The 24,371-nt window shown below is 49.4% G+C and overlaps 1 protein-coding gene across 6 annotated transcripts; it reads right to left on the bottom strand.

Moving 5' to 3' along the window:
• Positions 1-118: 118 nt before the first annotated feature.
• On the bottom strand, positions 119-22,697 carry PRPSAP1 (phosphoribosyl pyrophosphate synthetase associated protein 1). 6 transcript variants are annotated; one of them, XM_072352328.1, is made up of 12 exons: positions 22,483-22,658; positions 21,946-22,057; positions 19,980-20,093; positions 15,313-15,365; positions 14,063-14,129; positions 10,609-10,781; positions 10,130-10,245; positions 9,045-9,100; positions 8,651-8,796; positions 2,876-2,946; positions 2,074-2,220; positions 119-1,445 (listed from the first exon to the last, which is right to left on the bottom strand). In XM_072352328.1, exons 6-12 carry the CDS (start codon positions 10,760-10,762, stop codon positions 1,287-1,289), a joined length of 849 nt encoding a protein of 282 aa, XP_072208429.1. In that variant the 5' UTR covers positions 10,763-10,781; positions 14,063-14,129; positions 15,313-15,365; positions 19,980-20,093; positions 21,946-22,057; positions 22,483-22,658; the 3' UTR covers positions 119-1,286. The 6 variants fall into 6 exon arrangements, 5 of the variants coding, with proteins under 5 accessions (XP_072208429.1, XP_072208427.1, XP_072208428.1 ...); XR_011905514.1 differs by lacking the exons at positions 19,980-20,093; positions 22,483-22,658 and adding an exon at positions 5,197-5,241 and having other exon boundaries at positions 21,946-22,232; XM_072352326.1 differs by lacking the exon at positions 19,980-20,093 and having other exon boundaries at positions 22,483-22,697.
• Positions 22,698-24,371: the final 1,674 nt, after the last annotated feature.

Genomic DNA, 24,371 nt, shown 5'->3' with positions numbered 1-24,371 from the left:
GGAGCCGCTCGTTGTCACCGCGATGCCACTGTGCCATAACACTACGGGCAACGGGAGCCACCAGCCCACGGGCGGCAGGACACGCTGCCCGCAGCAGGGTTTGCTCAGCACAGCGCCGGAAGGTAGCACAGGTTGCACTGGAGCGCGTTTATTTGCTTCATTAAGGGGGAAGATGACAGTTTAGGGTTGATCCTTGCATGGAGCTGCAGCCCTCCACAAGCAGCTCACAGCTCCAGGAAGGAAGGAGCAAGTCCTGCTTTGCTGTGGATGAAGGCAACAAGCTGCCAAGGGAGCCTATGGACAGCAAAAGCCTCGTGGTTCAGACACAGCAGCTGCTCAGAAGGCAAAGGGGTCACTGCAAGCACCACCAATGAGAAACCCTATGCTTTTTAGTGCAGGTTGAGTGTTATTGTTTCAGAAAGCCCAGCTGTGCTGGAGGCAGATGCTGTTCCAACCCCCTACCCAGGAAGGTTCTGCCCCCACTCAGCAGCTTTGGGCAGCTCCAGGAATCACGCCTGGGTTTGCAGTGCAAAGTGTTCAAGTGACGACCCAGAGCCTCGCATGACTCCCCGCTGAAGCACAGGGATGACCCAAGGCTCACACAATGAAATGCCCAGCACCACCCCTCACCCTGCTGGGAGCTACGTGGGAGTTTGTTCCCAGTCACGGGGAGCAGAGCTGCCCTGCACCGTGTGCCCTGAGCTGCCCCTTTCTGGCTGTTCCGCTAACTTGGATCTGATGAAAGCCATTTGTTAATGCCATGCAAGAGATCAGAGGGTGCTCAGCTGGCACTCTGCTCTGCTAGCAGTGAGCAGGGCAGCCCAGCTCACTTTGTTTCTGTGCTCTCCCTCAGGCAAGCCACAAGCAGAAACAGAAACCCAAACGTTGTTTCCTCTTGCAATGCACACGCAGCAACGAGTGCTCTCTATTCCTTTCTCAGAAGCTGGCAGCCTTTCTTCCTTTTGCTTTTCTCCTCCCCCCCCACCCTTCAGAGCAAGAGATAACACTAAAAAAACAATAATAAAAGGAGCTTAAGAATTCAAACCTTCCTCATTTCCACATCTCTCTCCAAGCTGTGAACCCTCCCCACTGCCACTGGCCTCTTCTGTTCAACTGTAAAGTGCTGGTCAGGTTGTTCTTTTTCTATTGGCTCTCATGGCTGAATGCCCTGAGAACTCCCACCCCTCCTACAAGAATAAACGGTTGTGTTACACCTATAATTTATGGTATTGCCTTTTCATGCATGGTTGGTTCCTTCTCCTGTGGGAGCCAGGACAGGGGCAGGTCTAATCATCAACAGTGATGTTACGGAAGAGATAGGCCATGGACTCCCCGTTGTGGATCCGTCGGATGGCTTCAGAGAGAATCAAGCTGATATCTACAGTCTTTATCTTGGGGCACTGCAGCTTCTGTACCTCATGAGGAACTGTGTTGGTTACCACCACCTACGGGGTGTCAGAAAGAAAAGCCCATCAGCTGTGCTGCCAATGCATTCGTTCTCACTGAGCTGCTATCCCAGCTTGGCTCCAGGAGCAGCACACACACAGCCCGAGGAATCCTTGTAGGTTAGCAAGGAGATTAAACTAAATGGTGCCCCCCAAGTGACAGACCATCTGCTCAGGGGACCATCACGATCAGCACTCTATGGCAGCTACCACCACACAGACAGATGGGTCCATTTAGAGCACAGGATCTGATGCATTTTGTCACTGAGGTCCAGGTCCAAAGTGTTTTCCCCCACAAAACACCCAGTGACCCATCATCAGTTGGGGAAATGGGAGAGGCAGAAGGGCTGCACTGTGAGAAAGCAGCCACACAGCCAGCTGTGCTGCGGGAAATGCCCAGGCAGGGATGACTCACCTACATGCACACACAGAGACACAAACCTGACCTGAACATTTACCCATCACACAGTTCTCTACGAAGAACCAGAAATGAAAGCATCCCATGTGATCACTTCACAGGTATGAGGTAAGTGACAGAGGTAGAAGCTCAGTTTCTATTTCTTAGTGCCTTAAATTAATCCAGACACCAAAGCCAGGCCTCACCTCCGCAGTTCCAATTGATACCCACCTCATCAATGGAGGACTCCTCTATGAGACGGGGCGCATCTGCAGACAGGAGCCCATGAGTGGCCATCACAAAGATCTTGTAGGCTCCACGCTCTTTCAGGATCTCTGCAGCAGCTACAAAGCTTTCCACGTCATCAATGATGTCATCCTGAGAAGAAACAGAAACAGCATCAAACCCAGAAGCTTATCATGCCCGCAGTGCAGGAATGGATCTGCAAAGCAATGCGGCTTTGGTCATGAACAAAGGAAAATAATAATCCTCAGGCTATTTCAGCTGCAAAACCCAGGTCTGTGAATAGCACAGACCACACTTACAGCTCCTTTTGTACAACACCAATATTGTGTTGTGGAAACAATGCAGTCCCAGCACACACATGCAGAACAGAGCTTATCTTGAGCAGGGTTATTTTAGCCTTGCAATAGTAGCTGCAGGATAATTGTTACGCAGCAGCGAGGCACGGGATGGATGAGAAGCTCAGCAAGGTGTTTTGTTTGTTTTAAATCCTTTAGGAGATCTCTTCACATATACTACATTGGTTGAAGATCAGCAGATGCTGATACTTGCAGATTCAAGGGGACAAGATGATTTGGGGTTTCCAAGGCTGCGCTATGAATGGTTCCTCAATAGAAAGTTCAGAATGAAGAAAGAAACCAAAGTCACCAGCAGAACCAGAGAAAGAAGTGGCAACAATCACGCTCCCATCACACACCAGCAGCCCCTCCTAACTTCAGGGACAGCTCAGCTCAAGGAAACACATTGAAAGGAAACCACCCCCACCCCCTCCTCTCCATCATGCTCGTACCACAATGATGGCAATTCTTCCTCCGACGTCTCCAACCACAGTTATTGGTGGCTTCTCCTTGGCCATCATCACTAAAGAAGAAAGAAACAAAAGAAATCAGTCAGCCTTGAGTCAAACTGCAACAGTCCCGCTTAGCAGAGTCTTATGGTGGTGCACAGACACGTGCTTTACATCATCCTGATACCCACCGAAGGGGGTAACCACTGCCTTAACCATTGCATTTCTCTTTAAACAAATAGCACTGCTGCCTGAAGATGAAACTTGCGACTTCAGCGGGGACCAACTACTGATCTCTGTGACAGAAGCAGCTCCAGACATCTAACAGAGCTTTGTGCAAGAGTGCTACAACACAGACCTCGTTTATGGCTAACGACAGTGACTGCCTGCGCTCCAAAACGGGACCTGAGGAGAGGAGCCTCATCAACAGCAAATGGGTTTCTTTGCACAACGCTTCTCAAAGGGCACGTGGATTATAACGCTTCATTCTGCACTGGCTGGCCTCACTGGTTTGTCTCAAGGATTTGACTCAGACCGCCTGCTTTCTCTGCTCTCACCAAACATGCAGGGATCTGGCAGATAACAGAAGCACCCTACCAACACCTGCACAGGCAAAGGGAACTCCAGGCAGCTTTCAGCAGCAGAATCTGCTGAATAAGCAGGTTAACAGAAAGAGCAGGATAACATTCAGTTCCAACTCAGTTCTACAGTCGCAGTGCAAGCAGTTAGGTGGAAGCAGAAATAGATGTTGATGAGCTATGCTGACACACAGCGAGGAGATGTACCAGGAAACGAGGTTCCACACTTTCCTGACTCTACTTCTGCACATACAAAACTCATGCAAAAACTACACCTGGATCAGCCTTTAACCTTCATCCTGATAAACCTTCAGCAGCACCATGGGGGGAAAAAAAAAAGGAAGGAGATACAAACTAGGAAGCACTGTTCAGATGCAATACAGCCAGCAATCAGCTCCAGGACTGGATGGGGACGTTGCTATCAATACTCCATGCCTCCCACTTGCCAGAGGGTGCTTGTGTAGGCAGTAAACACTGCAGGAAAACTCACAGCGTGGAAAGGACACAGTGGTGGGTATGAGAGTTTCATCGGGCGATGATCTGGGCTGATCCAACCACTGCAGTAAAGAACACCTCATGTTTTCTAACAGCCATAGGCCTGCACCCCCCAGCTTTCACATTGCCTCCAAGGAATGCAGCAAAGTGTCCCACCAAGGACGCTCCTCTTTGCAAACTTTGGGCCTGCAAATACTCTGGTCAAACAGCTTCTTGAATCCAGAGTATTAAGACCTAGGAAAACCATTCTGCTATCTATCGTAAGACAACCTGCTTCCATGCAATAACTCACACTGCTGCCCACCACAAAGCCTTGTCTGAGCACTGATTTCAGCCCTCCTGGGTCAGAGGAGACCTACACGAAACTCCCCATCCTGCACAGCAGGCTGATCCAGTAACTCTTCCCACAGCTCATCAGTCCATGCACAGCAGGGTGAGTCACGCTGAGGGATGTGATGAAAGCAGTTATGAGGACCACAGCTCCAAAGACTCACGTGCAGTGCTGCTGCTTCATGTACACAACAAACTCTGCTCGCTGGTTTCCCTCATGCCTATCAGAACTGCATAACAGCTGCCCAGTCACTCTGCTTTGTCCAGAGGAATGTTACTCCTTGCAAAGCAGCATGAATCCAAACGACACCCCAGCTACCCTCGGGCTTAAGGGTTAACTGCTCTATGCAGTGCACATTCCTCAGTCTCTGCATTGTTATTTTGGAGCCTCTTATCAAATGCAAAGTCACGTCTAAATCCTGAAGGGAAAATATTCTTATGAGAAGGAGGAGGAGGAGAACTTGTAATAAACTCGGATTAAGCTTCAGAAGAGATAAGCAGACCATAAATTTCAATTACAGGCACTACCTACCTGCTCAGATTAGTTATTAACAAAACTCCTGGTGGGAGCTATGAAGAAAACCCAAGAGGATTACATCTGGCTGCCATTCCAGCCTGTGTGTGCACCCAAAGGAGCACCAGCTCTGTTTACAAGAGCCGGTATAGGGAAAACTCTCAGCCACAGTTAATGGATACAGGGAACTGAAATTCAGCACCGTTTTACTGACGGTCACATGAAGGTTGAGCAAACCTGAGCCCTCCCATTGCACCAAGGGAGCCAATATATTCCTTGCTATGCTCAAAGGCCAACCAAGCAGCTAGCAACGTTAGCAGTGCTTCACATCTTTCGTCTGCTTTGAAAGGCTTGTATTTCAAAGTTTGCTTTATTTTTAAAGTATGGTAGGCAACGTGTCGACCTACCCGGATCCTAAAGAGATGTTCTCCCTTTTCCTTGTTCAATTTTCTCTGCAAAGAAAAGAAAAAAATTGCAAGCCAAGATCCACCCACAACCAACCACATCAAATTGCAAGAGAACTTTGATCGCTGCAACGTGATGAGAGTGAATGCAAGGGTTATCGTGGTCAACTTGCTTCAAAAATGGTTCCAAATAATGAAGAACAGCCTCTTCCCAAACACAAAACCCTTCGACTATTGAGAGTTTAGCTCAAAAGTGCTGCTATTTTTTCCTGGAAAGTCTGAACAGTTGCTTGCTGTACTGGTAGGAATCCAAGAGAAAACAACCATCATTTTTACAGCACGAGGATTTAAAGAACATGGGGGTGCTGGGGAATGAAGCCCATCAGCCTAACCTGCACCATCATCCTGCTGTGAGTGATACACACCAAGCACCACGTGCTGGAGGTGAGATGATCATGGCACGAAGCAGCAGCATTCCCAGGTGCTTAAACCCATTGTTTCAATTAAGCAGTCAAAAAATGGGTTAAGGAATGCTAAAAGAAATTCTGTTTGGAGCTGAACGTTATCATCATGTGTCTCAAAGCAAAAATCACTGGGTAAAATAACAGTGCATTAAACACACAAGCTGTGAACTAAAGGCTCCTCCAAAACTGTAACATAGAGAGACAGACCTGGAAGGACAGGTGACACTCCTGCACCCCAGTCTGAACATGGGGAGGATGTGGGAACAGTCCCAGGGTCACCCCAGTACTCCCACCCAACTGTCTTCTTCCACAGCAGCTTGCTGGGCTCTGGGTTTGAAGTTGACCATTGCCTCTATGTAGAAAGTACCCAATTTCAATCCTAGAGAAACACAATTAACAGGTGGTGCTCTGCACCTTTCCTTTAAGGTGAGCATGTAAAGTTTCCACGTGTGTTTGTTGCAGCACAGCCCCAAGCCAGCTGCAAGCTTTGAGTGCACAACCAAAGAGCACAACCTCAGAGTGGTATCCTACCTCAAAGGCTCTGATTTCTGATGTTTGAGTGACAAACACTTGGAGCTCTTGCTGCCACTTCAGCACAGCACTTGAGGAAGCTTGTCTGGAAACACCTCTGGCACTCCTGCAATAGCTCCACATGCCACCTGATCAGAGCATCGCATCGGGTCACGCTCTCAGGAAAGCAAATAAGCCACGATGCTGCATAACAATTATTAATTAAAGGCACGTGATCGCTGCTATTAGGACAGAGAGGAGAGGTGCGTGCCAGCTGCAGGAGCCTGGCCAATTCACTAGAAAGCCCACAGGGAATTGCAGAAAGCATAACTGCTGTAAGGCTCTGGGACTGCTCCCAGCCTTGGGTTCTACCTCATTTCTGGCTGTGGCAGTGCCCCTGGAGCACCAAACTGTGGAGACAAGAGAGAGGATGCTCCACACCAACATGCATGCAGCCCACAGCGGGGCCCTCAGGCTCAGCAAGCCCCCAGGAGCACTGCCACTTCTTCCCAAGTGTTTGTGATACCTGAGCCAGGCAGAGCTGCAGACTGACTGGTTTGGCAGCCTGAGGTTTTTCTGGCCAGTTCCACAAACACACACGTAGCTAAGCCACGTTTCACTCCACTCTGTCGTCAAACCTTGTGACTCTGAGATTGCTGGTGATGGTATAAGGCAGGAAGAGCTGATCAAGGGTTTTATTTTATGTGCCACTCGAGGTGGGAAGACACCTTTCTAACAATTGAATCAGACAGGAAGGGAGGTGTACCAGACTCACAGCACTGCCATCCTTAACCCTGCCGCATAGATAGCAGATGGGTGGCAGAGGATGCAAGACAGGTAGGATTCAGCAGCAGCTTACAGACTGCCCTCAGACAGGTACTGCCTCAGCATCCTCCAGTAACAGAGCCCAGCACACACACTCAAAACCAGGCATCTAGTAAGGTTAGAAAACAGGAGAGAAAAACAGCTTTCTTTGGAGAGTTTTGGACAAGATTGTACCATAACCCTCCCACCCCCATGACAGATAGCTACTGAGCTACAGCTTGATTGGCTGGGCATGCAGGAATGTAAGGTCAAGTGCAGAGCTTCTGCAGGAGGTGAACAGTGCTGGTACACAGCAAATTAGTTTGTTTGGATAGCTGAAGACTGAAAACATTCTCCTACTGAAATCAAAACCGAGTTGGACAAAGGCAAATTGCTGTGTGAGCGAACACTCATGGGGCTGTCCAGCAGCAGCAGCTTCCACAGCTGAGATTCCTTGATGTGACACAGTTGCATCTATTCCCTGACAGCAGATAGATGTGACACCCTGGAGGATGGAATCCCCTTCGGAGTAGGACAGAAAGCAAAAGGCCAAGAGCAACCATGCAAATTCCTGCTTTGCTGCAAGTGCATGAAGAAATCTCCTATCAGAAAGGAGACAAGCAAGATGAAATTCCAAACTTCACTGCCAAACCCCACCTGTCCCCCAAGGCCCAGGAGGAGTTTCACCAGTAACATAAGCTTTGTTTAAGTGATTTCATGATGGCAAGCAGCACAGGGCTAATGTAAAATGCCTGCAGTCTTACTCGCCTTCCTCCTCCCAGACTTGTCCTCAAACTGGTTGGATGTTCTCTCCCCAGACTTCAAAAGACAAGAGGAGCTGCTTATCAGTAGCCCTAGCTACAACCAGTATAATCAAGCTGGGCTGCCTGATGGATAGCTCTTGATCACACACAGCAGCATGCTGCATTTCCCACAGTCAGTTCCCAGCCACATTCACTGCCCCCATCATTCCTGTCCTATCACCACTTACCTAGAAAACTAAAACCCTTCCAGACAGGAGCTGGACTTTGACTGTACTGTTATTGTCTGACTGCTGCTGTTGCAAGAATACAAGCAATGCTAAACAGACTGCTTTTCCCAGAGTACATTTCCTGCTGTTTTCTTTGCACTGTGCTCTCAAGTCAGCAGCTTATCAATCGATAGCAAGAGCACAGGAACCAGTTCAACAATGCTCCTTGAGAACCTGCTCACACTGGCCACACAACCATCAAAACTGTGCCAAAGCAGACACTGCAAGGTGACTACATGGCTCTCAAGATGAAGAAAGCTTCCAGTAGTAATGATGGCTGGAACAAGAGGGGAAAGCAAAGGCCAACCCATCCCTCCAAGTTGAGGACAGCAGCCTGTCTCAATGTCTGTTTCCTTCTTAACTCCACTTTTGGACTTCTTTCCTGTTTTAATGAGTTCTTCGTTATTCTGCAGACTTCCAGCAGATGTTTGTTAGTCTGACACAGCTAACAGGAGCAATCCTGGTGCTCTGAAAAGCCAGGAGGAGTTAAACAAGAACTTCTCCCTGTACTTCCTCCAACAATTTGCTAACATCAATCTTTCCATGAGAAAATTCTACTCTTCCAGCTGCCCCTAGGTTGGTTATATCTATGAGCATCTTTCCCCCCCCCCCTCCCTCCTCAAGGATAAGCAGAGAAGCTCAATCTTACATGGCAGCTCCAGACCAGGATGCACAGTTGCATTTTTGACCATTGGAGGGGAGTGACGTCCATCATCCATGTCCTGCTCTGTGCACTGAGCCTCGCCGTGGATCACTGCCAGCCCCAGCCTCAGCCTCTCAGCATAAGACTGAGCCCTGTGGGACAAACACAGTGTGTCAGGAAGATGCTGGGCTGCTGCAGCTTCTCAGCCCAGTGAAGCAGGCCTCTCCCAGATCCAACCAGGCAAACAAAGGCTGCACTGAGGTCTGCAGACACAAAAGCCTTTTGGATCAGACTGAAGATCTATTTGCACACCCTCCCATATTCTCCCTCTAGTATATAGGACATCAGCCCAGATTTTTTTCTGAGCTACTTTTAACCAGCTAGTAAAGAATCTATTTACCTTTTAGCTGCATCAGGAGACTTGGCCACAATAACTGCATTTCTATAATCTGGAATCTGGATGTGATAAAAAAACAAACAAACACCTATTTAAGTAAAGATCTTCTTGAGAACTCATAACTGATTTGACAGGCAGCTGAAGAACAGCTTCCCCCACCCCCAAATCTTCACTCTGTGGTAAGAAGAATTGCAAAGCAATTGCACTCCTTTTCAACACCTTCATTGCATGTTCTATGCAAAACGCAATACAAATAGGTTTAACACTGGCAAGACCACACATGATGTAACCTTTTCACAGGTCCTGCTTTGCACAGGACTGCAGTTAAGTGCCTCCTTTCACTACTGGCATCCACAAGCTATGGCATCACCTGCAGCGCTAACTGCAGCTGCCTGAGATGCAGGGTATAGCAAAGGAAAGGAATGTTTAGCAACAAGCTCTGGGACCAAAGGCTTCAGCTTGCACAGAGCAGGTGTTAGCCTTGTGCTCAGAATGAGCAAGGGGGTGGGTTAAACAGTGAATTGCACCAGACATGGGCCCACTGCAGGCCCAAAGCCAGGGCTCCCCCACATGGAGAAGCACTGCTCTCACCACACCATCATAAATCATAAGCTTTGCATTTGGAAGATGCAACCTCCACCCTCAGGCCCCCGATGCTCAGCATTCCAGAGAACAGCCCAAGCCTATCAATAATTCAGATCAGTCAGACATCCACGGCAGAACAAAAGGCAAGGAAAGACAGTTTAACAGACAGTTTAAGAGGTGATTAGAGGGAGGAGCACAAATAGCATCTCTCAGATGGCACCAGCTCCATAGAGAGCAATGAACTTCAGCTGAGGGCTCAAGCTCCTCTTCTGCTTATGGTCAAGAACTCCATTTCTCTTCAAGTACAATCACACAACCTAAGTTAACATTCTCCCACTTGAAAAACATGCAAGAGGTTCTTCCTTAGGAAAAAATAATAACAATAAAAAAAGATGAACAGGACAGTTGACCTAGCCTGACAACACAACCTCTGCAGAAACACCACCTCAACCCCACTACTGCTTAAAGACAAGTGGATATATACAGAACTAGAGTAACCTCACTTCTTCCTGTATGTACTGAATCAAGAAAGGGGATGCTCTCAGGTTGTCTACAGGGAAGCTGAAGAAGCCTTGAATTTCCTTTTGATGAAGATCCATAGTGATAATGTGTGTTAAACCTAAGAACAAAAACAAAGATAATTCATTGAGACAACTTCCTCATGGCTGGAGTTCCCTGAACATCTCCACTTTGCAGACTGCTTCCACTGTTAGTCAGACTAGTGGGCCACGTGTTAAAATAAGCTTAAGAAGGTGATGTAAAAAGTTTCAAAGATGTGATAAGAGCCATAGCAATGCAACAGGAGTCACAGCACCAGACTGACAGTGACTTTCAATGTGACACTTCTAGGCCACTTCCCCAGCCATGACTTCAAGAAATAAGAATAAACTGAAGAAAACTATCCCCCAGGTTTGGCAGCACATCTACACACCTGATGGGACAAGAGAAGGATGGGCACCCCCTGGATGCCCACAGCACTCACCTGCCTTAGCGAGCATGGAAGCCAGCAGCTTGCAGACTATGGAGCCTCTCTTCCTCATTTTGCTCTGTTTGCTGTAGGGGAAGTAAGGGATGACCCCAATGATGTTCCTGGCACAGGAAGTCTTCAGTGCATAAGCCATTATCAGCAGCTCCATCACAGCAGTATTCACATCCCTATGAGGTTTCAAAATCATTCCAAATATTAGGGCTTTTTTTCCCCCCACTGCAATTCCCTTTCATAGTACACCCACACCCCTCTCACCTCACCAAGCATTCACATATAAATTGTGTTCTACGTTATGCCAGGCCCACATTGTAATCCTACAGCTCCTTCTGTTGTGCCACAGCACACTGCAATCAGCTGCTGTATGCACAGGATTTGACTCCAGCACAAAAGCTGTGGGACAGCATGTAGCTTTTTGTCTCCTGAGATGAGGTGTATGATGATTTCCTCCATCATCACAACAACAACGGCACTCATTTTCTTCCCCCACTAACTCATCTTGTGATTGAAGTAACAGCAGCATTATAAACCCCAACCACAAGAAGGAACACACACAAAACTCTATCTTCAGTCAGCTTCACCGCAGTGACAGGTGTGGTAGGAGTGCATTCATCTGCATCTGAATTCATTTTGGAAAGGGGAAAAAAACAAACTGGTCAAGCACTTTTAATTCCTTATAACCAGCACCAAGGGAAGCCCTAACTCCTCACGTTGCCTTCATTATCATAGAGCAACACCAGACCATTTGGAAACTGAAGAATCCACCCTTGCTCGTGTTTTCCAGCTGCCCCAAACAGCACACTACATCTCCAGAGCAGGAGGGCAGTGCTGCAGAGCTGCAGTGTAAGGAAGCAGAAGCTGACTTGGCCATGCAGCAGAGCAATGAGCAGCACAGAGCATCCTCAAACCCTGCAGAGCTTTCTGGAGGTTACCCACATGTTGCTTGAGGACTGTTATCCTCCTGATCTTGGCTACCCCAAGAGCTCAGACACTTCCTCCTCTTCATGTGCAACACATCACAAATCTACAACTCCTTCCATTTCTCCTCTGCTCCCCATTCCTTTGGGAATTAGCCTCCATTTGCATCCCCTCATTTGTGCGTGCTCTGTGCCTCTTTATTCTCCTGCTGGCTCTGGCAGCCCTCATGCACAATGCTGCTCACACACAAGAAAGCTCTGTTGGCCCCGAAGCACCCAGCCAAGAATTACATAAAACATAACCCCCACCACGTAGGACAGCAAGCTAACAAAGAACCACTTCTTCCCTTTGCTGTTTCAGCCGTGCCAGTGCGGCTGGGAAAGGAGAAAATGATTCTGCTATCGGTACAGTATAAAAACAAAGTGACCAACTTTAAGTCTGTTTGAAGGTCACCCCTGAAACCCAAAACTTTTTATGATCACTTCTCAAGTTACTTTGAAAGGAAACAGAAGGACCAGAAAACAGACAGAACTGCTTCTGTAAGAGGCCACCCTCATTCCATGAGGTACCAGCAGCCCTGGTTCTGCTGTGGGATGCTGGTAGCAGTAACCCCACGTGCCAGAGCAGGGAGTGCTGGAGGAGGAATGTCGATGCTCTTTGTGTCCCTAATAGTCCATAATGTATTCCCCATCCCTACCACCACCAATCTGTCTAGCAGCTTTTCGATATGACACACTCTTGGTCCAGGCAGCTCTATGCAGTAAGGAGATTCTGAGGCTAGACAATTCATAATGGAAAGTATCACCCCCTTCGGTGTGTTCTGAACCTGACACCTTGTTCACAGAGCCTCTATGACGTGTTCCAAGCCACTCAAATCCAAATACCTCTAACAGACTTCCCACCCCCCCTTGCTCAGTACTAAGCTATTTATTTTTGCCTGAACAGCACCAAGGTGTTTATTTTTCCCTCATACGAATGCAAACCCACACACTAACAGCCTCAGATGATACCTGTCACTGTAACTGCTTTACTTCTGCAATATTCGTTTTGGACAGGGAGCTCATATCAAATATTTGGGTCTTTCTGTTCTCTTTGTGCACTTCAGATGCAGACGGTGGATGTTTTCCCTCTCTATTCCCTTCCTATTAATTCCTACTGTGTTGCTTGCTTTTCAAACTGCTAATAAGTGTGGAAGTCCTACTTTCAGGTTATCCAAAACTGCTGATTTTACTCTATTTAAAAGCTCCCCCAAACCCTCTGCAAAATGGAGATGTCCTTGAACCTGTCCTCTCAAGCAATGCAGCGAAGCACAGCTGCAGCTGAAGAATAACAGATGACTTGTCTATACAACAGTGGCTCGTCATCTGGAGGAGCTGAGCATTTCTGCTACAAGGACCCATTCTCTGACCTGGAAACACTCAGTTCAGCTTACAGAAAAACAAATGGATTGACAATTTGAGGGCAAAAGAGGTTTTCCCCTCCCAAAAAAATCATTGTTAGTCTGAGTTGTCTCTCTTACCTTACCTGTCTCATGTTTACAAAGCTCTCAGTTACAAGTTATTTCAGAGAACTCTCTCCCCAGGGAGGACAGAATGGCACCATTCACCTGAAACACAATCCTGCATCAGCGGGTTCTCTTCTCATGGAGATTTAGCTGCTCCCTGGGGGAGGAAACACTCAAAACATCTCTCAAGAGAGAGGAGCTCTAGGAAAACATAGCAGCCTCCAAGAGGCACTCCAGGAGAGAGCAAGCTGACCTTATAGTCCTACTGTTTCCTTTAACAACAGGCCAAGCATTACAAAGAGGAAATGAACTTGAATTCCCAGTGGATTGTACTTCTTTGGCAAGCTGGGAAAATATTGGTTCCCAGGTTATTCTGCTACCTGCTTGAACTCTGGTTCTTATCATACCTCGTCATCTCCAAAATCGGAGCAGAATTTGGTAACTTGGGGAAAGCCATCACTGCACGAATACTTTTGTTCTTGCCTGCTATCAATGCCTCATCTCTGAAAACAGCATATCACCATTAAGAACTACAACAGTAGATAAGGGAAGCTGAGGGTTTCCATCTGAGTTTTACACCACTATAGTGAAAGGGGAAGAGCAACCCAGCTTGTTACAAGAGCCATCACTGATGTTTCATTGCTGGCTCTGCTGCTGGGTAACTGAGGCAGAGGGAATTACACATCCTGAAGTGAAAATAGCAGTCAAAAATCACCAAGGAACTGATCCTACAAGGAGATCACCGCACAGACCAGGGATGTTTCATTTAGACCCATCATACATCATACTTGTTCTTGCCTCAGGTGACAAACATGCTATTTGATGGGAAGCTTCTCAGCTCTCACCATGGTGTAAGTGACCCTCTGGGATTTTTAACAGCTTAACACTGTGTTGTGTCTTAAATTAAGTCAAAGCAACACCAATAGTGGAAAGAGACATTAACATGCCAGCTAATGGCTAGCAAGCACCCGCTGAACCAGAAATCAAAACCACAGCACTGTCATGAAGCTAAGTCACACCAACCCTTACCTGGGGATGGTCTGTATAATGAAGATATCCTGTCCCCGGACAGATTCTTTTATTTCAACTCTTGTTTCTGGATAGGATGAAAAACACAGTTTTAGTCCCAAATATCAGATTTCCAGTGAGAAGGCAACTTGGCCCATAAATCAGTGAAGACAGCAGGAACTGCTCCTTTCTCCCACATACATACACTTACACCATGCATACAAGGGGAGCTAAGTGGATATTCCAAATGTCCTGGGAAGCAAGGAGCTGGCATTCCATACTGGTGAGTTAGCCGTATTTACAACGTGAAAGTAGGCTGAATCCTTGTTACCATTACTTAACTCCTAATGAGAGATCCTTTTCATGTCTCTGTGCTGAGGGCTGAAAGCTGTCAGTACCACATTTACTAGATAAGAACATCCTCCCCAGTACCACCAAGACATTAACCTGGCTCGTTTGCAGCTTACAGGGCCAGCTCTGTGCAGGCTGGAGAGCCCACCACCACACCAGCAGCAGTGCTGACAGGGAGGACTCCCCCATCTTCACAACCAGAGAATTCAGAGTCTAATCGCCCAGACATCTGCAGCAGCCTTAAGGGACTCTGACGAAAGGAGAATGATCTGTTGTGCAGTGATGAGGAATGACTTCAGGCCTTGAAGCAAGCAGCCTGATTTAAAACTAAGCCCAGAGGGCAGGAAACTCTCAGTAGCATGAACACAGACAATCTCATCATAGCTGCACAAAGGTTTACACATAGCCTGCCTGTCCTGGCAGACAGCATCCTTGTGCTTCAAACCAGCAAGGATATCTGAAAATGGGCACTTGCTAAACTTAAAGAGATGAAAACAGCCGCCAGCAGAGCCACAAACCTGTACTCTTGAAAGAGAAGCAGGTGCCCATAACCTGCCTGTAGTAACGGGAGGACTGGGAGAAGTGAATGACTTAAATTTTGCAAGGCAGACACTCAGAAAGAAGGCCATTACTTCAACTTGGAAGATGGTTTCCTAAGCACCACAGCACGTATTTTGCAGCTACTAACAGCTGATGGAGGAATCTATGTCAGATGAGACAGCTGACAGTCAGGAAACAAGGTCATAACACACTTAATTGGTTCACCTAAGGTTAAATGCAGAAGTTTAACACTGCCAGGATCAGGAGTAACATCAGAGATGAATCACTGCACTTACCAGGCAGGTTTAGCCAACAGATCTATCTATCCACATGGCTAAAATGAGCCCAAAACAGGCTTGCAAATACTAGAGTTCTCTTACCTCCATTGGTTTCCTGGTACACCACAGACTTCCCCAACTCAGCACCGAGACGCCTGGAGAAAAAGAAAAGGAAATTCAAACTGGAAGCACTGAGCAGATCACCGTGCAGAGCAGATGAGCCCACCTGTGTGCATGCTGACAAAGCAAAGCACTGCCTAACGAGGACCCAAATGTAGCAGCCGAGCTGCAGAGCAACACAGCATCCCCATTCACATGGGCATGCACTCATGGGCTCAGCTGCCCAAACACACACCCTGTGTGACTGCAGGGCTGTTGCCTGCTTTCCATCCTCATCAGCCATTGACCCCTTGGTCAATGCATTGGTCTGGCTCCGGTTTCACCTGAGCAGCAGGAGCAGCCCTCTTTTATTCTGTTTAATTGCATTTGTTTTATAATAATGACTCATTTTGAAGAGCGTTTTTAAAACACTCCATAGTGCCAACTATAACCTCAGGCAACACTTTGGATTTAACCCTGCTGACAAGCAATGCATTAATACCTATTTAGAGACAGGTGTGTTCAACACCAGCATGCTGCTGGCCAACCAGCGGCTTCTGGACTCAGCTGTGAGCCACCAGGTTGAAAACATCAGCCAGAAGCTGTCCTAGAAAGCGATGAGACCAGCACAGCAGTGCCAACTCCAACACAACACGCTTGCTGCACTGGTTACAAAGCACTTGGTGCACATGTTTGGCAGCACGTCTTGTCAGGACTGAGGCTGGTGAGTAAACTGTGGATGTGGGTGGTTATGTGCAGACTCAGCCCAGCCTGGGAATCCGCTGCAGCACATGCAGGTGCTGTGCAGACCAAAGCAAGAAATCCACCCAGACCTCTACTGCAGCTTTTCTGTCTGGTCCCATGCTGTGGAAAACAGCAGCAACACAAAGCCAAGATCCAAGATCTCCAGGACCAAGTCTGTGTACATCAAAGGTGAGGTTTGCACATAGATCTGCCAGACACTCCCTGCTGCCCCTTGGGATCCTGCAATCCTTCTGATAACTGCAATGCATTTGCTAACATTAACGTGCAGCCCAATCACTGCTAAAGCATCCGAGTGGAAACAAGCTGGACAATCACACACACAGAACAAATCAATGTGTGGGTAAACGCTGAATGATTCACTCGTTTCTCCGTGACCACACAGCACGTCTCACAAGCTCTTTCTGGAGGCACATGTGCCCTGACTTCACTGTATGCTGCACTGCTGGAAAAATCCTCCATTAGCACAACATGCAGATGCCCTTGGTCAGCCCTGCAGCTCATGACAGGAGGGAAAGCTTCAGGAACCATCCAGCTGGAAATACCTCTGCAAAACACCCCTCAATGGTGGCACGCTCAGTGTTTGTGACACTCGGTGAGGATGTAAGCCAGAAAGATCCCAACTGTGCTGGAGAAGAAAAGAGAGCCCAGTGCTCCTCAATTCAGACAGCACAACAGCAATGCAGTATCTGCGCTGCTGGAGCGAGAAATAGGAACGGCAAGTTTGCTTCCTGATGGAAAGAGGGACACAAAACAGCTCAGCTTATCAAAGCTGGATGCAGATAACAGCAGAAGAGACAGTAAGCAGCAGCCAACTGGCACAAGCAGTAGTAGATTGCTCTGGCCAGACAATAAATAAAACGTCTGCCCCAACCGTTGATTGCAAATAAACAAGAGAGGCAGCAATAGGAAGGATATGAGATAAAACTGTCCATAAAGTCATACATCAACCCTGCCTGCAGTGTTCTGTGATGATCTGAGCTGCAGACACAGCAGGAGGACCAGCGGGCAGCTCCAAAGTGCTCCAAGCTGAGGTGTGTTTACTCAGCGGCGCACCTTTCACTCTATCTGATGCAGAAGGCTTTGCACAATCAGAGACTTCAGCCTGAGGAGGAGTCTGATAAAACCTAGACTTAGTCCAGGCTACTAAAAGTGGAGGGCTGTTCCTTCAGCTCCTGCTGTAAAGCAGCAAATTGCACGGGGCTTGCGTCAAAAGGAAGACTGACACAGAAGCCGAGGGCAGAGCACACCCTGCACCACCAAACAGCCTCTTACCATGTGTAAGAGACCAAAGGACAGCTTCCACTTCCCATCACCTCTCCCTTTTTCACATCCATTCCCAACTCCTCGCCCTCTAAATCGTCGCCTTGCAGAGGTTCACAAGTGCTCACTGCTTTAGGCAATAGAGGAATTAAACTGACAGCAAAAACTTCTGTGTGTGGCAACAGGAGCTCAGCCCTATGAAGAAGGGCTGTCCGAACCACCCAATGGAGGTGACCACAGACACAGGCAGATCTTCACTAAGGAAAGCCAGTACCACAGTTCAGGGCACTCCCAGCTCCCTTCTCCACCCCAGAGATAGGAACTTGGTTTGGTGTTGGCTTTGCTTTTAAAAACCATCAGTCTTCAGAGGTGGGATGTGCTCCAACAGCTGTGTACAGCCCACCGGGCCCTGTGAAGAGATGCTGCTGCTCCAGGCTGCTCCATCTCTTCAGGATTTTAATGCTGTTTCCATGCAAGGTTTCACAGCTCCCAAAAGGCCTCACTCCCTGCTGCCCTGCAGTCCTTGGACCAGCTCTGCCACTGACTCAGTTCCTCTGGGACCTGCTGGAATGCAAGAGAAAAATCTCTTTTTATGCCTTTAAAAACTATTTACTCAATACAATTAGTACGAAACGTATATTGATCTGTCATATCCCTTGCTATGATCTAACTTCCTCAAGTCTCAGCAGGTGCCAAGAAGATATTAAGCTGTGGATACAAGACTGTAAGACCTGTGTTGAGTGCAGTTTAGATGCGAACACCCCAGAAGCCATTTGGAGCTCAATAAGGAAGTGACGTGCTGCAGGACTGCAGGAAAAGAACCAAGGTCCTATCGGCCTTTAAAGTGCTCTTCTGAAGGCTGTCAGAGACCACAGCACCAGGCTCCTGAGACAAAGGACAATCAATGAAAAAGACTTGATGAATCAAAACGTGAGATGTAAATTCACTTGCAGTGTTTTGTTTCAATACTGAAGCAAATCCTTAAGGATCACAGTCAAATCGTGCAGCTAACACAGCAGCAGCTCCGGGATGCCTTTCCTAACCTCCTCCTTCAAGGACCAGAGAAGGAAACAAAGCACTGTTCTGTATACGCAGCAATCTGCTCTGAAAGCATTATAACCATTTCAGCCCCTTACCTCTCTCCATCCACACAGCACAAGTGGATTCTGGAACAGCCTATGCCATCCATCTGCCACTAGGACACAGCACGTGCATCGTTTGTTCCAGCCACTGCCAAAGCTGTGCACACACAGCACAGATTCTGCCCTGCTCTTACCGTGTGTTTCTGTGGACTGAGCAGCCCCTACACCTGGCATCAGTCAGCACAAAGAGTTATCACACCAGCACAAAGAGTTATCACACAGATGCCCAGCTGTGTTAATGCCCCAGTCACACAGATAACCTCAAAGCTCAACTCCACGCTCTACAATGCCCCTACTCCAGCACTGTGTCCCATCTCTAACTCCCTCCAACCACACTGTCTGACTGGTTGTTCGTTTCACTCTGCCCAAACATCTTTGGTGCAGTGTTACCCTGCCATATCTATCAGCTTCTTGCCTCAGTGAGAGCTTCTGTATCCAAGACAGCAAGGAGCAGGTGCCAGCTCCTCTCCTGATGCTGCATCACAACAAGCTCTTCCCAGGCAGTAACAGCAGAGTCTGGAGACAGAGGAAAGCAGGATGATATCACTTCCATGCCAACAAAAACACTCCTTCCTTCAGCCAAAAAAGGTTACTGCAAGCCCTCCTAACACACCATCTCTTCCAGAAGCAGAATCTGCCTTCAGCTCTGCCTCAGAAAACACTGCACTGGTTTCACTGCTGCATACAGAGCTCTGTGACCAAAGATCAGAATAAAGGACTCCATCTTTTCCTCATTAATCTGCATTACTTAGGTTTATAGTATTGCTTTCACCTTTAGACCACCAGCATGTTCTGTGCTGCAAGCAAATGCACATGTAAAATATTCTGTGCCTGCAAGGAGCGTATGACACCATGTCCTACACAACGCAGGCCTGCAGGAGCAATGTGGACACATCAGCAAGCTTCAGTCATCAGATGCACTCCAACCCAGCACAAGCAGTAAGGGGAATGCGGTAGTTATACCCTGTGTGCCAAACACTGCAGCTAGAGGGAGATCTAAATTCATCTCTTATAGACTTGTAAGACCTCCCTCTCCCTCCCCAGCAGCACACAAGGTCCATCAGAGATAAGAACTACTCACAGAAATTACCTTTCTTCCTAGCAGACGCAATCAGATGCCAAGCATCCTAATTACAGCAAGAGTTTTCCTTCCTTCAGGGAAAGGATTCAACAAAGAGCCCCCCATCAATTTACAAGATTGGAGAAAACAAACGATTTGTTTATGTTTCACTCATCCTGATTCTAAGAAGCTATTAGAATCCTCACAAAGCATTTGGCTCCCATGAGTCAGCACCAGCTCCTCCCTCCTGGCAGAAGCTAAACTACCAGAGATGAAAGCTCAAAAGGAAAGCTGAATCAACCTTTCAGCCCTCACCCCACAACCAGCCCAGCTCCTAATATTGTGTGTTATTTTAAAGGTCTTTCGCTATTTACGCTGAAGGCCATTGAAGAATGAACGAACTCACTTTTAAAAGAACGCACAATATTAGAGGACAGACTCACCCTTACAGGACTGCTCCAACTCTATTAAAAGGTGCAACTGACCCCCCAGCAAAGTACGCGCTGGGAAGGGACACAGTGGGAAGCCAAAGCCAGCACTCGCACATCTTTTGCAACCTGAAAAAACAAGGGATGCATTATAAACGTGTTGAAACAGCTCCTGAGCTCTTAAGGGAAGTCAATACGAAACTACGGCACGAGAGGCTGAGAAATACCATTGAGTTTCTGGGAGACTTCATTGTGGACAAAACCACCTTATTCAAAGGTTTTACATCTGTCTCCAACAAAACCCCTCTCGCACGTGACCTCTGACACATCTGAGTGATCACTGCCCTCGTTTTACAGACAGTATGGCTTTAAGTCCCATTTAAAGCAGTGCAACACATTCATGTGCTCATACCGCTGCTGAAGCATCCAGCACCCTCACCACTGCAAGGAGCCCATCCTGCCTCTATCAGAAGTTCACATCACGAAGCACAGCCAGGAGGTCACTCTGGATCCTGCTGCTGTTCCGTCTCAGAGCATCACTACAAGACCTGAAGGGGATTACAGCCCCCAGCACACATGGCAGGGCCTGTGCTTCCCTATGGCAGGAAGAAATTCCAGACACTTAAAACCTCACGCAGCCAGCTGTGTGCCACAGCCTGCAGGAGCCTGCTCTGCGTCTTTTCACATTACATCTATAGAGAAAAGTGAGCTATTTTTGAGACAGAGAGCCGAGAATAAAGATTGCCTCTTCGCTCTTTCAGTCCCGAGAACTTGGAGCTCGTCCCCTATCCCCAGGGGACTTCAGTTATATCCCATGCTGACGCAACAGGACAGGCCTTCCCTTGTCCCACCTGTTGCAGCAAAAAAAAATACGTTTTCTTTCTTTAAAATACATATTTATACAGATTTTATTTTCAGTGTTTTAACAACGAAGGGAAAGTGATACGGAACTGACCAAATAGAGCATAAAAACAACCCACCTGTGAACCAATAACACCTTGCCCAGCACAAGGATTTGCCTCCCCACCTCACATATAGGAGCCTGTCACTATTATCCAACGCTGGTCCCATCGACACCAGTGATCCCTGCCGAACAGCACAGTCAGCTCTGTGCAGATTACCTGTGCTAAGGACCGAATGCACTGTTTATTAAGCTAGCTGGAGAAGTAGCAGGATGTTCTTTCAGTTTAAGGCAGCAGCACATCTGTATTCAGCACTATCTCCAGTTTAAGCACTGCCTTGCAGCAGGTAGCAGTCTGCATGGGCAGAGGTAAGGATGCTACCCTCCACTCTGGGCCAACAAGCATAAAAGTCTCTTATTTTGGAAGCAGGTTCCTATAAGCTGTATCTGATTAAAGCAGAATATCCAGCTTTAGAACAGCAGCTGACAAAAAACAGCACATCCCTGCTGCCTAGAAAAGCCCCCTGAACCAACCCAACCCAACCCAAAAGCATGAGTGGGAACTGAGCTCCAAGTGCTGCACTGTGAAGTGTTGTCACGTATAGAGCAGGACCCAGCGTGTCCATTAGCACCAAGCCAAGGTGAAAGCAAGGGACACACTTCTACCCCTCAACTCTTCTTTGTCAGCATACGCTGCCTGTTTCCAGAATGCCCACGGAGCAACAAACCCACTGCAGGCTGGGGCTGCATGCTGCTCTATTGAGAGCACAAAGCCACGAGTCCCCTTACAAAGCCTCGAGCACATCATGAAGGTTGGAGAAGCCCCCTCAGACCGAGTCCAGCTGCCCCCACTAACCCAGGTCCCTCAGTGCCGCATCCCCACAGCTCTGCATCGCCTAAAGGGACGGTGATTCCACCATCCCGCCGAGCAGCGCAGCTCCCAGCACAACAACAACACGTTCACCTCCTCCCCTCCCAAACTAACACCAGCTCCGGAGCTGGTTGAGCACCACCACGGCTTGTTCGGAGCTCCTCAGCACGGAGCGGGGCTGTTGGGCTGCCGGCTCCGGGCTGACTTACTCGGTGATGCGCTTGGCCAGCTCGGTGCAGGCCGCTGTGGAGTTGGCCGAGAAAACCCGATAGCCGCTTCTGGCCGCGTTCATCGCCACACCGTCATGCAGCCCTTTGGGAGCTCGGAAAGGAGGAAAAACAGATTTATAAGGCAACAGCAGCTTCCGTGGCATCCTTTTTTTTTCTTCCTCCCCGCCGCTATCGCCGCCCACTGAGGGGTGGGAAGGAGGAGGAGAGAAACCATCCCACCGCCCCACGGGGGGATCCGCACCGCATCGCATCGCGGGGCCTCGGCTGGGGCTGGTGGTGGGGGAGGGCCGGGGAGGGCAGGGGGAGGGCGGCTGTGGGCGCAGGTCCCGGGCTGTCGGTGCTGTCGGTGCTGTGGGAGCTGTGGGAGCTGTGTGGAACCGCGCAGCTCCGCCGCCATTTTGTCCGCGGGGAGACACACAGAAAGAGACCGCCCCCGGCCCCGCCGCCATCTTGGGTGAGGGCACCGCCACCGCGCTTTGCCCCCACAGCGGGGAGAGGGGTAAACGGCGCCGGTACCTGATGATGATGAGGAGGAGGAGGAGGAGGAGGAGGGTGAGCACGGCGGGAGCTCTTCGGGCTTCACGCCCGTCTCGCAGCTGCGGTGCTTCTCCCACTCCTCCAAAACACGCCAGGCGCAGTCTGAGAGCTACAGCGGCTTTGCTGCCCGTGCTCAAGATGGCCGCCGCGCCGGCGGAAGCGACGTGAGGACGCTCTGCGCTCACTCTATAGCCGGGAGGGCGGGGCGCGGCGCTGGGTCCTCCACGCTCCTTGTGCTGCCTGAGGCGGCGGCCGTAGAAAGGCGGAGTTTCGCTCCTCAATACCTCGATGCGGCCGGCAGAGCTCGGCCAGGCTCCTCAGTGTCCCCCCCCGCCCCTTGCGGGTCCTCCAGCCGTGTTTTGTCTCAGAACGGCCCCTCGTTGTCCTATGGTGCCCATCGGCCATCTGCGCTTCCCTTGAGGCCTACCTGCCTCAGCCCCACACGGGGACGGGGCCTTCTGTGAGCACAGAGAGGTGAAAAGGCAGCAAACACAACGGTGGGGGGAATGGGCAGTGCTGGGGGGTCCTGAGGTGTGCTGGGGGGGAATAGGCTGTGCTGGGGGCATCCTGAGATCCCTACTGTACATCCCTGCTGGGGGACCTGAGCAATGCTGGGGCTGAATGGACAATGCTTGTGTGTCCTGAGCAGGGCTGGGTGGCCCTGAGTGGGGCTGGGGGGGTTCTGAGAAGAGCTGGGGGGGCAATGGGCAATTCAGGGGGGTCCTGAGCATCGCAAATGCCATACAGTGCCTATTATGGGAGCAGCCGTCCCCCAGGTGGTTCCCATTGCAGCCTATGAGTCAGCTCCCAAATATGCCTTTGCTCATCCCACTGCAGGAAACCGCTGCTGGGAAGTGGTGGAAGCACCGCCGGCATCTGGAGGAGATGGAGCTGCCACAGCTTGGATTCCATTGCTCCGGGACTGGGCTGAGCTTGGTGTGGGAGCGCAGGGAGGTGAGCTCAGACATCTCGCTGTGTCAGTCATCAGCTGTGGGGACGAGCAGCCCCAAACCTCGTGTGATTCCATCCCCTCCTGCTCTATGCCTGCTTCCCATTGCAGCACCAGCCTGTCCCCCAGCCAAGCCCTGCAGCCCAGCCAGGCCCAGCACAGCACAGCACAGCACAGCACAACACACTGCTATTTCTGGCTCCACCTTGAGACTCGTGCCGTGATGCTAAAAGAGACCAATGCGGGCTGAGAGCAGCTGGGACACAAATGGCTGCAGCTCCCACAGGCAGGCAGAGCTCCACACTGTGGCTTACACCAGAGGGAGGAGTCATTAGATGGGGGTAGTGGGGATCTGGCTCTGAGAAGCATGTGGTGATGGGGACCAACCCTACAGGGCCACCTCCAGGTGGGTCGGGATGAACCCAATGCCTGCAGGTTCCCGAGCACTGAGATCCTCCCATGCAAGGGAATGCATTGAGGTCCCTGCCATTAAGATAACCCCAATCAGCACTGAGCTGTGATGGAAGCAATCCTGTTTCTGCACCGAGCCCTCACCCCTGCCCCCAGCACAGCACAACACAGCACAACACAGCATGGCAGGGTGCTGACTCTCACCAAAGCATTTTCGGGATGAGGCACAACAAGGGCAGAGCCCAACGCTCAGCCCAACACTCAGCCCAACACTCAGCCCCACGGCACCTGCCAGCGGGACCTCCTCATTTCCTCCATCCACGTCCCGTGCTGAGCGGAAATACACCGTGTGTGAGTCACCAGGAAGGCAGGCAGCGTGCGGCTGCTTCCTGCACGGGTGTCAGCTCTGACCCACGGCACAGCCCACCCACCCCCACCCCAAAAGGCCGCTCCGCCCCGCTCGGCTTTCAAACAGGAATCTCCTTAGAAAGTACCGAGCACCGAACCC

This window comes from Excalfactoria chinensis, chromosome 17 (genome assembly GCF_039878825.1).
Source record: "Excalfactoria chinensis isolate bCotChi1 chromosome 17, bCotChi1.hap2, whole genome shotgun sequence".
Classification (NCBI taxonomy): Eukaryota; Metazoa; Chordata; class Aves; order Galliformes; family Phasianidae; genus Excalfactoria; species Excalfactoria chinensis.
The sequence above is the reverse complement of the archived record's forward strand: the minus strand, read 5'-3'. Positions and strand labels throughout refer to the sequence as shown.

Bases quoted from the DNA above. Each gene is read 5' to 3' on its own strand.
- PRPSAP1 (XM_072352323.1), bottom strand. From the start codon at position 22,217: ATGCGATGCGGTGCGGATCCCCCCGTGGGGCGGTGGGATGGTTTCTCT. The intron at 10,782-14,062 runs GTAAGGGTTGGT...GAAACCTCATAG, and splicing joins ATTATACAGACCATCCCCAG to GGATGTGAATACTGCTGTGA. The intron at 2,947-8,650 runs GTAAGATTGAGC...TTTCTTCTTTAG, and splicing joins TCCTGGTCTGGAGCTGCCAT to TGATGATGGCCAAGGAGAAG.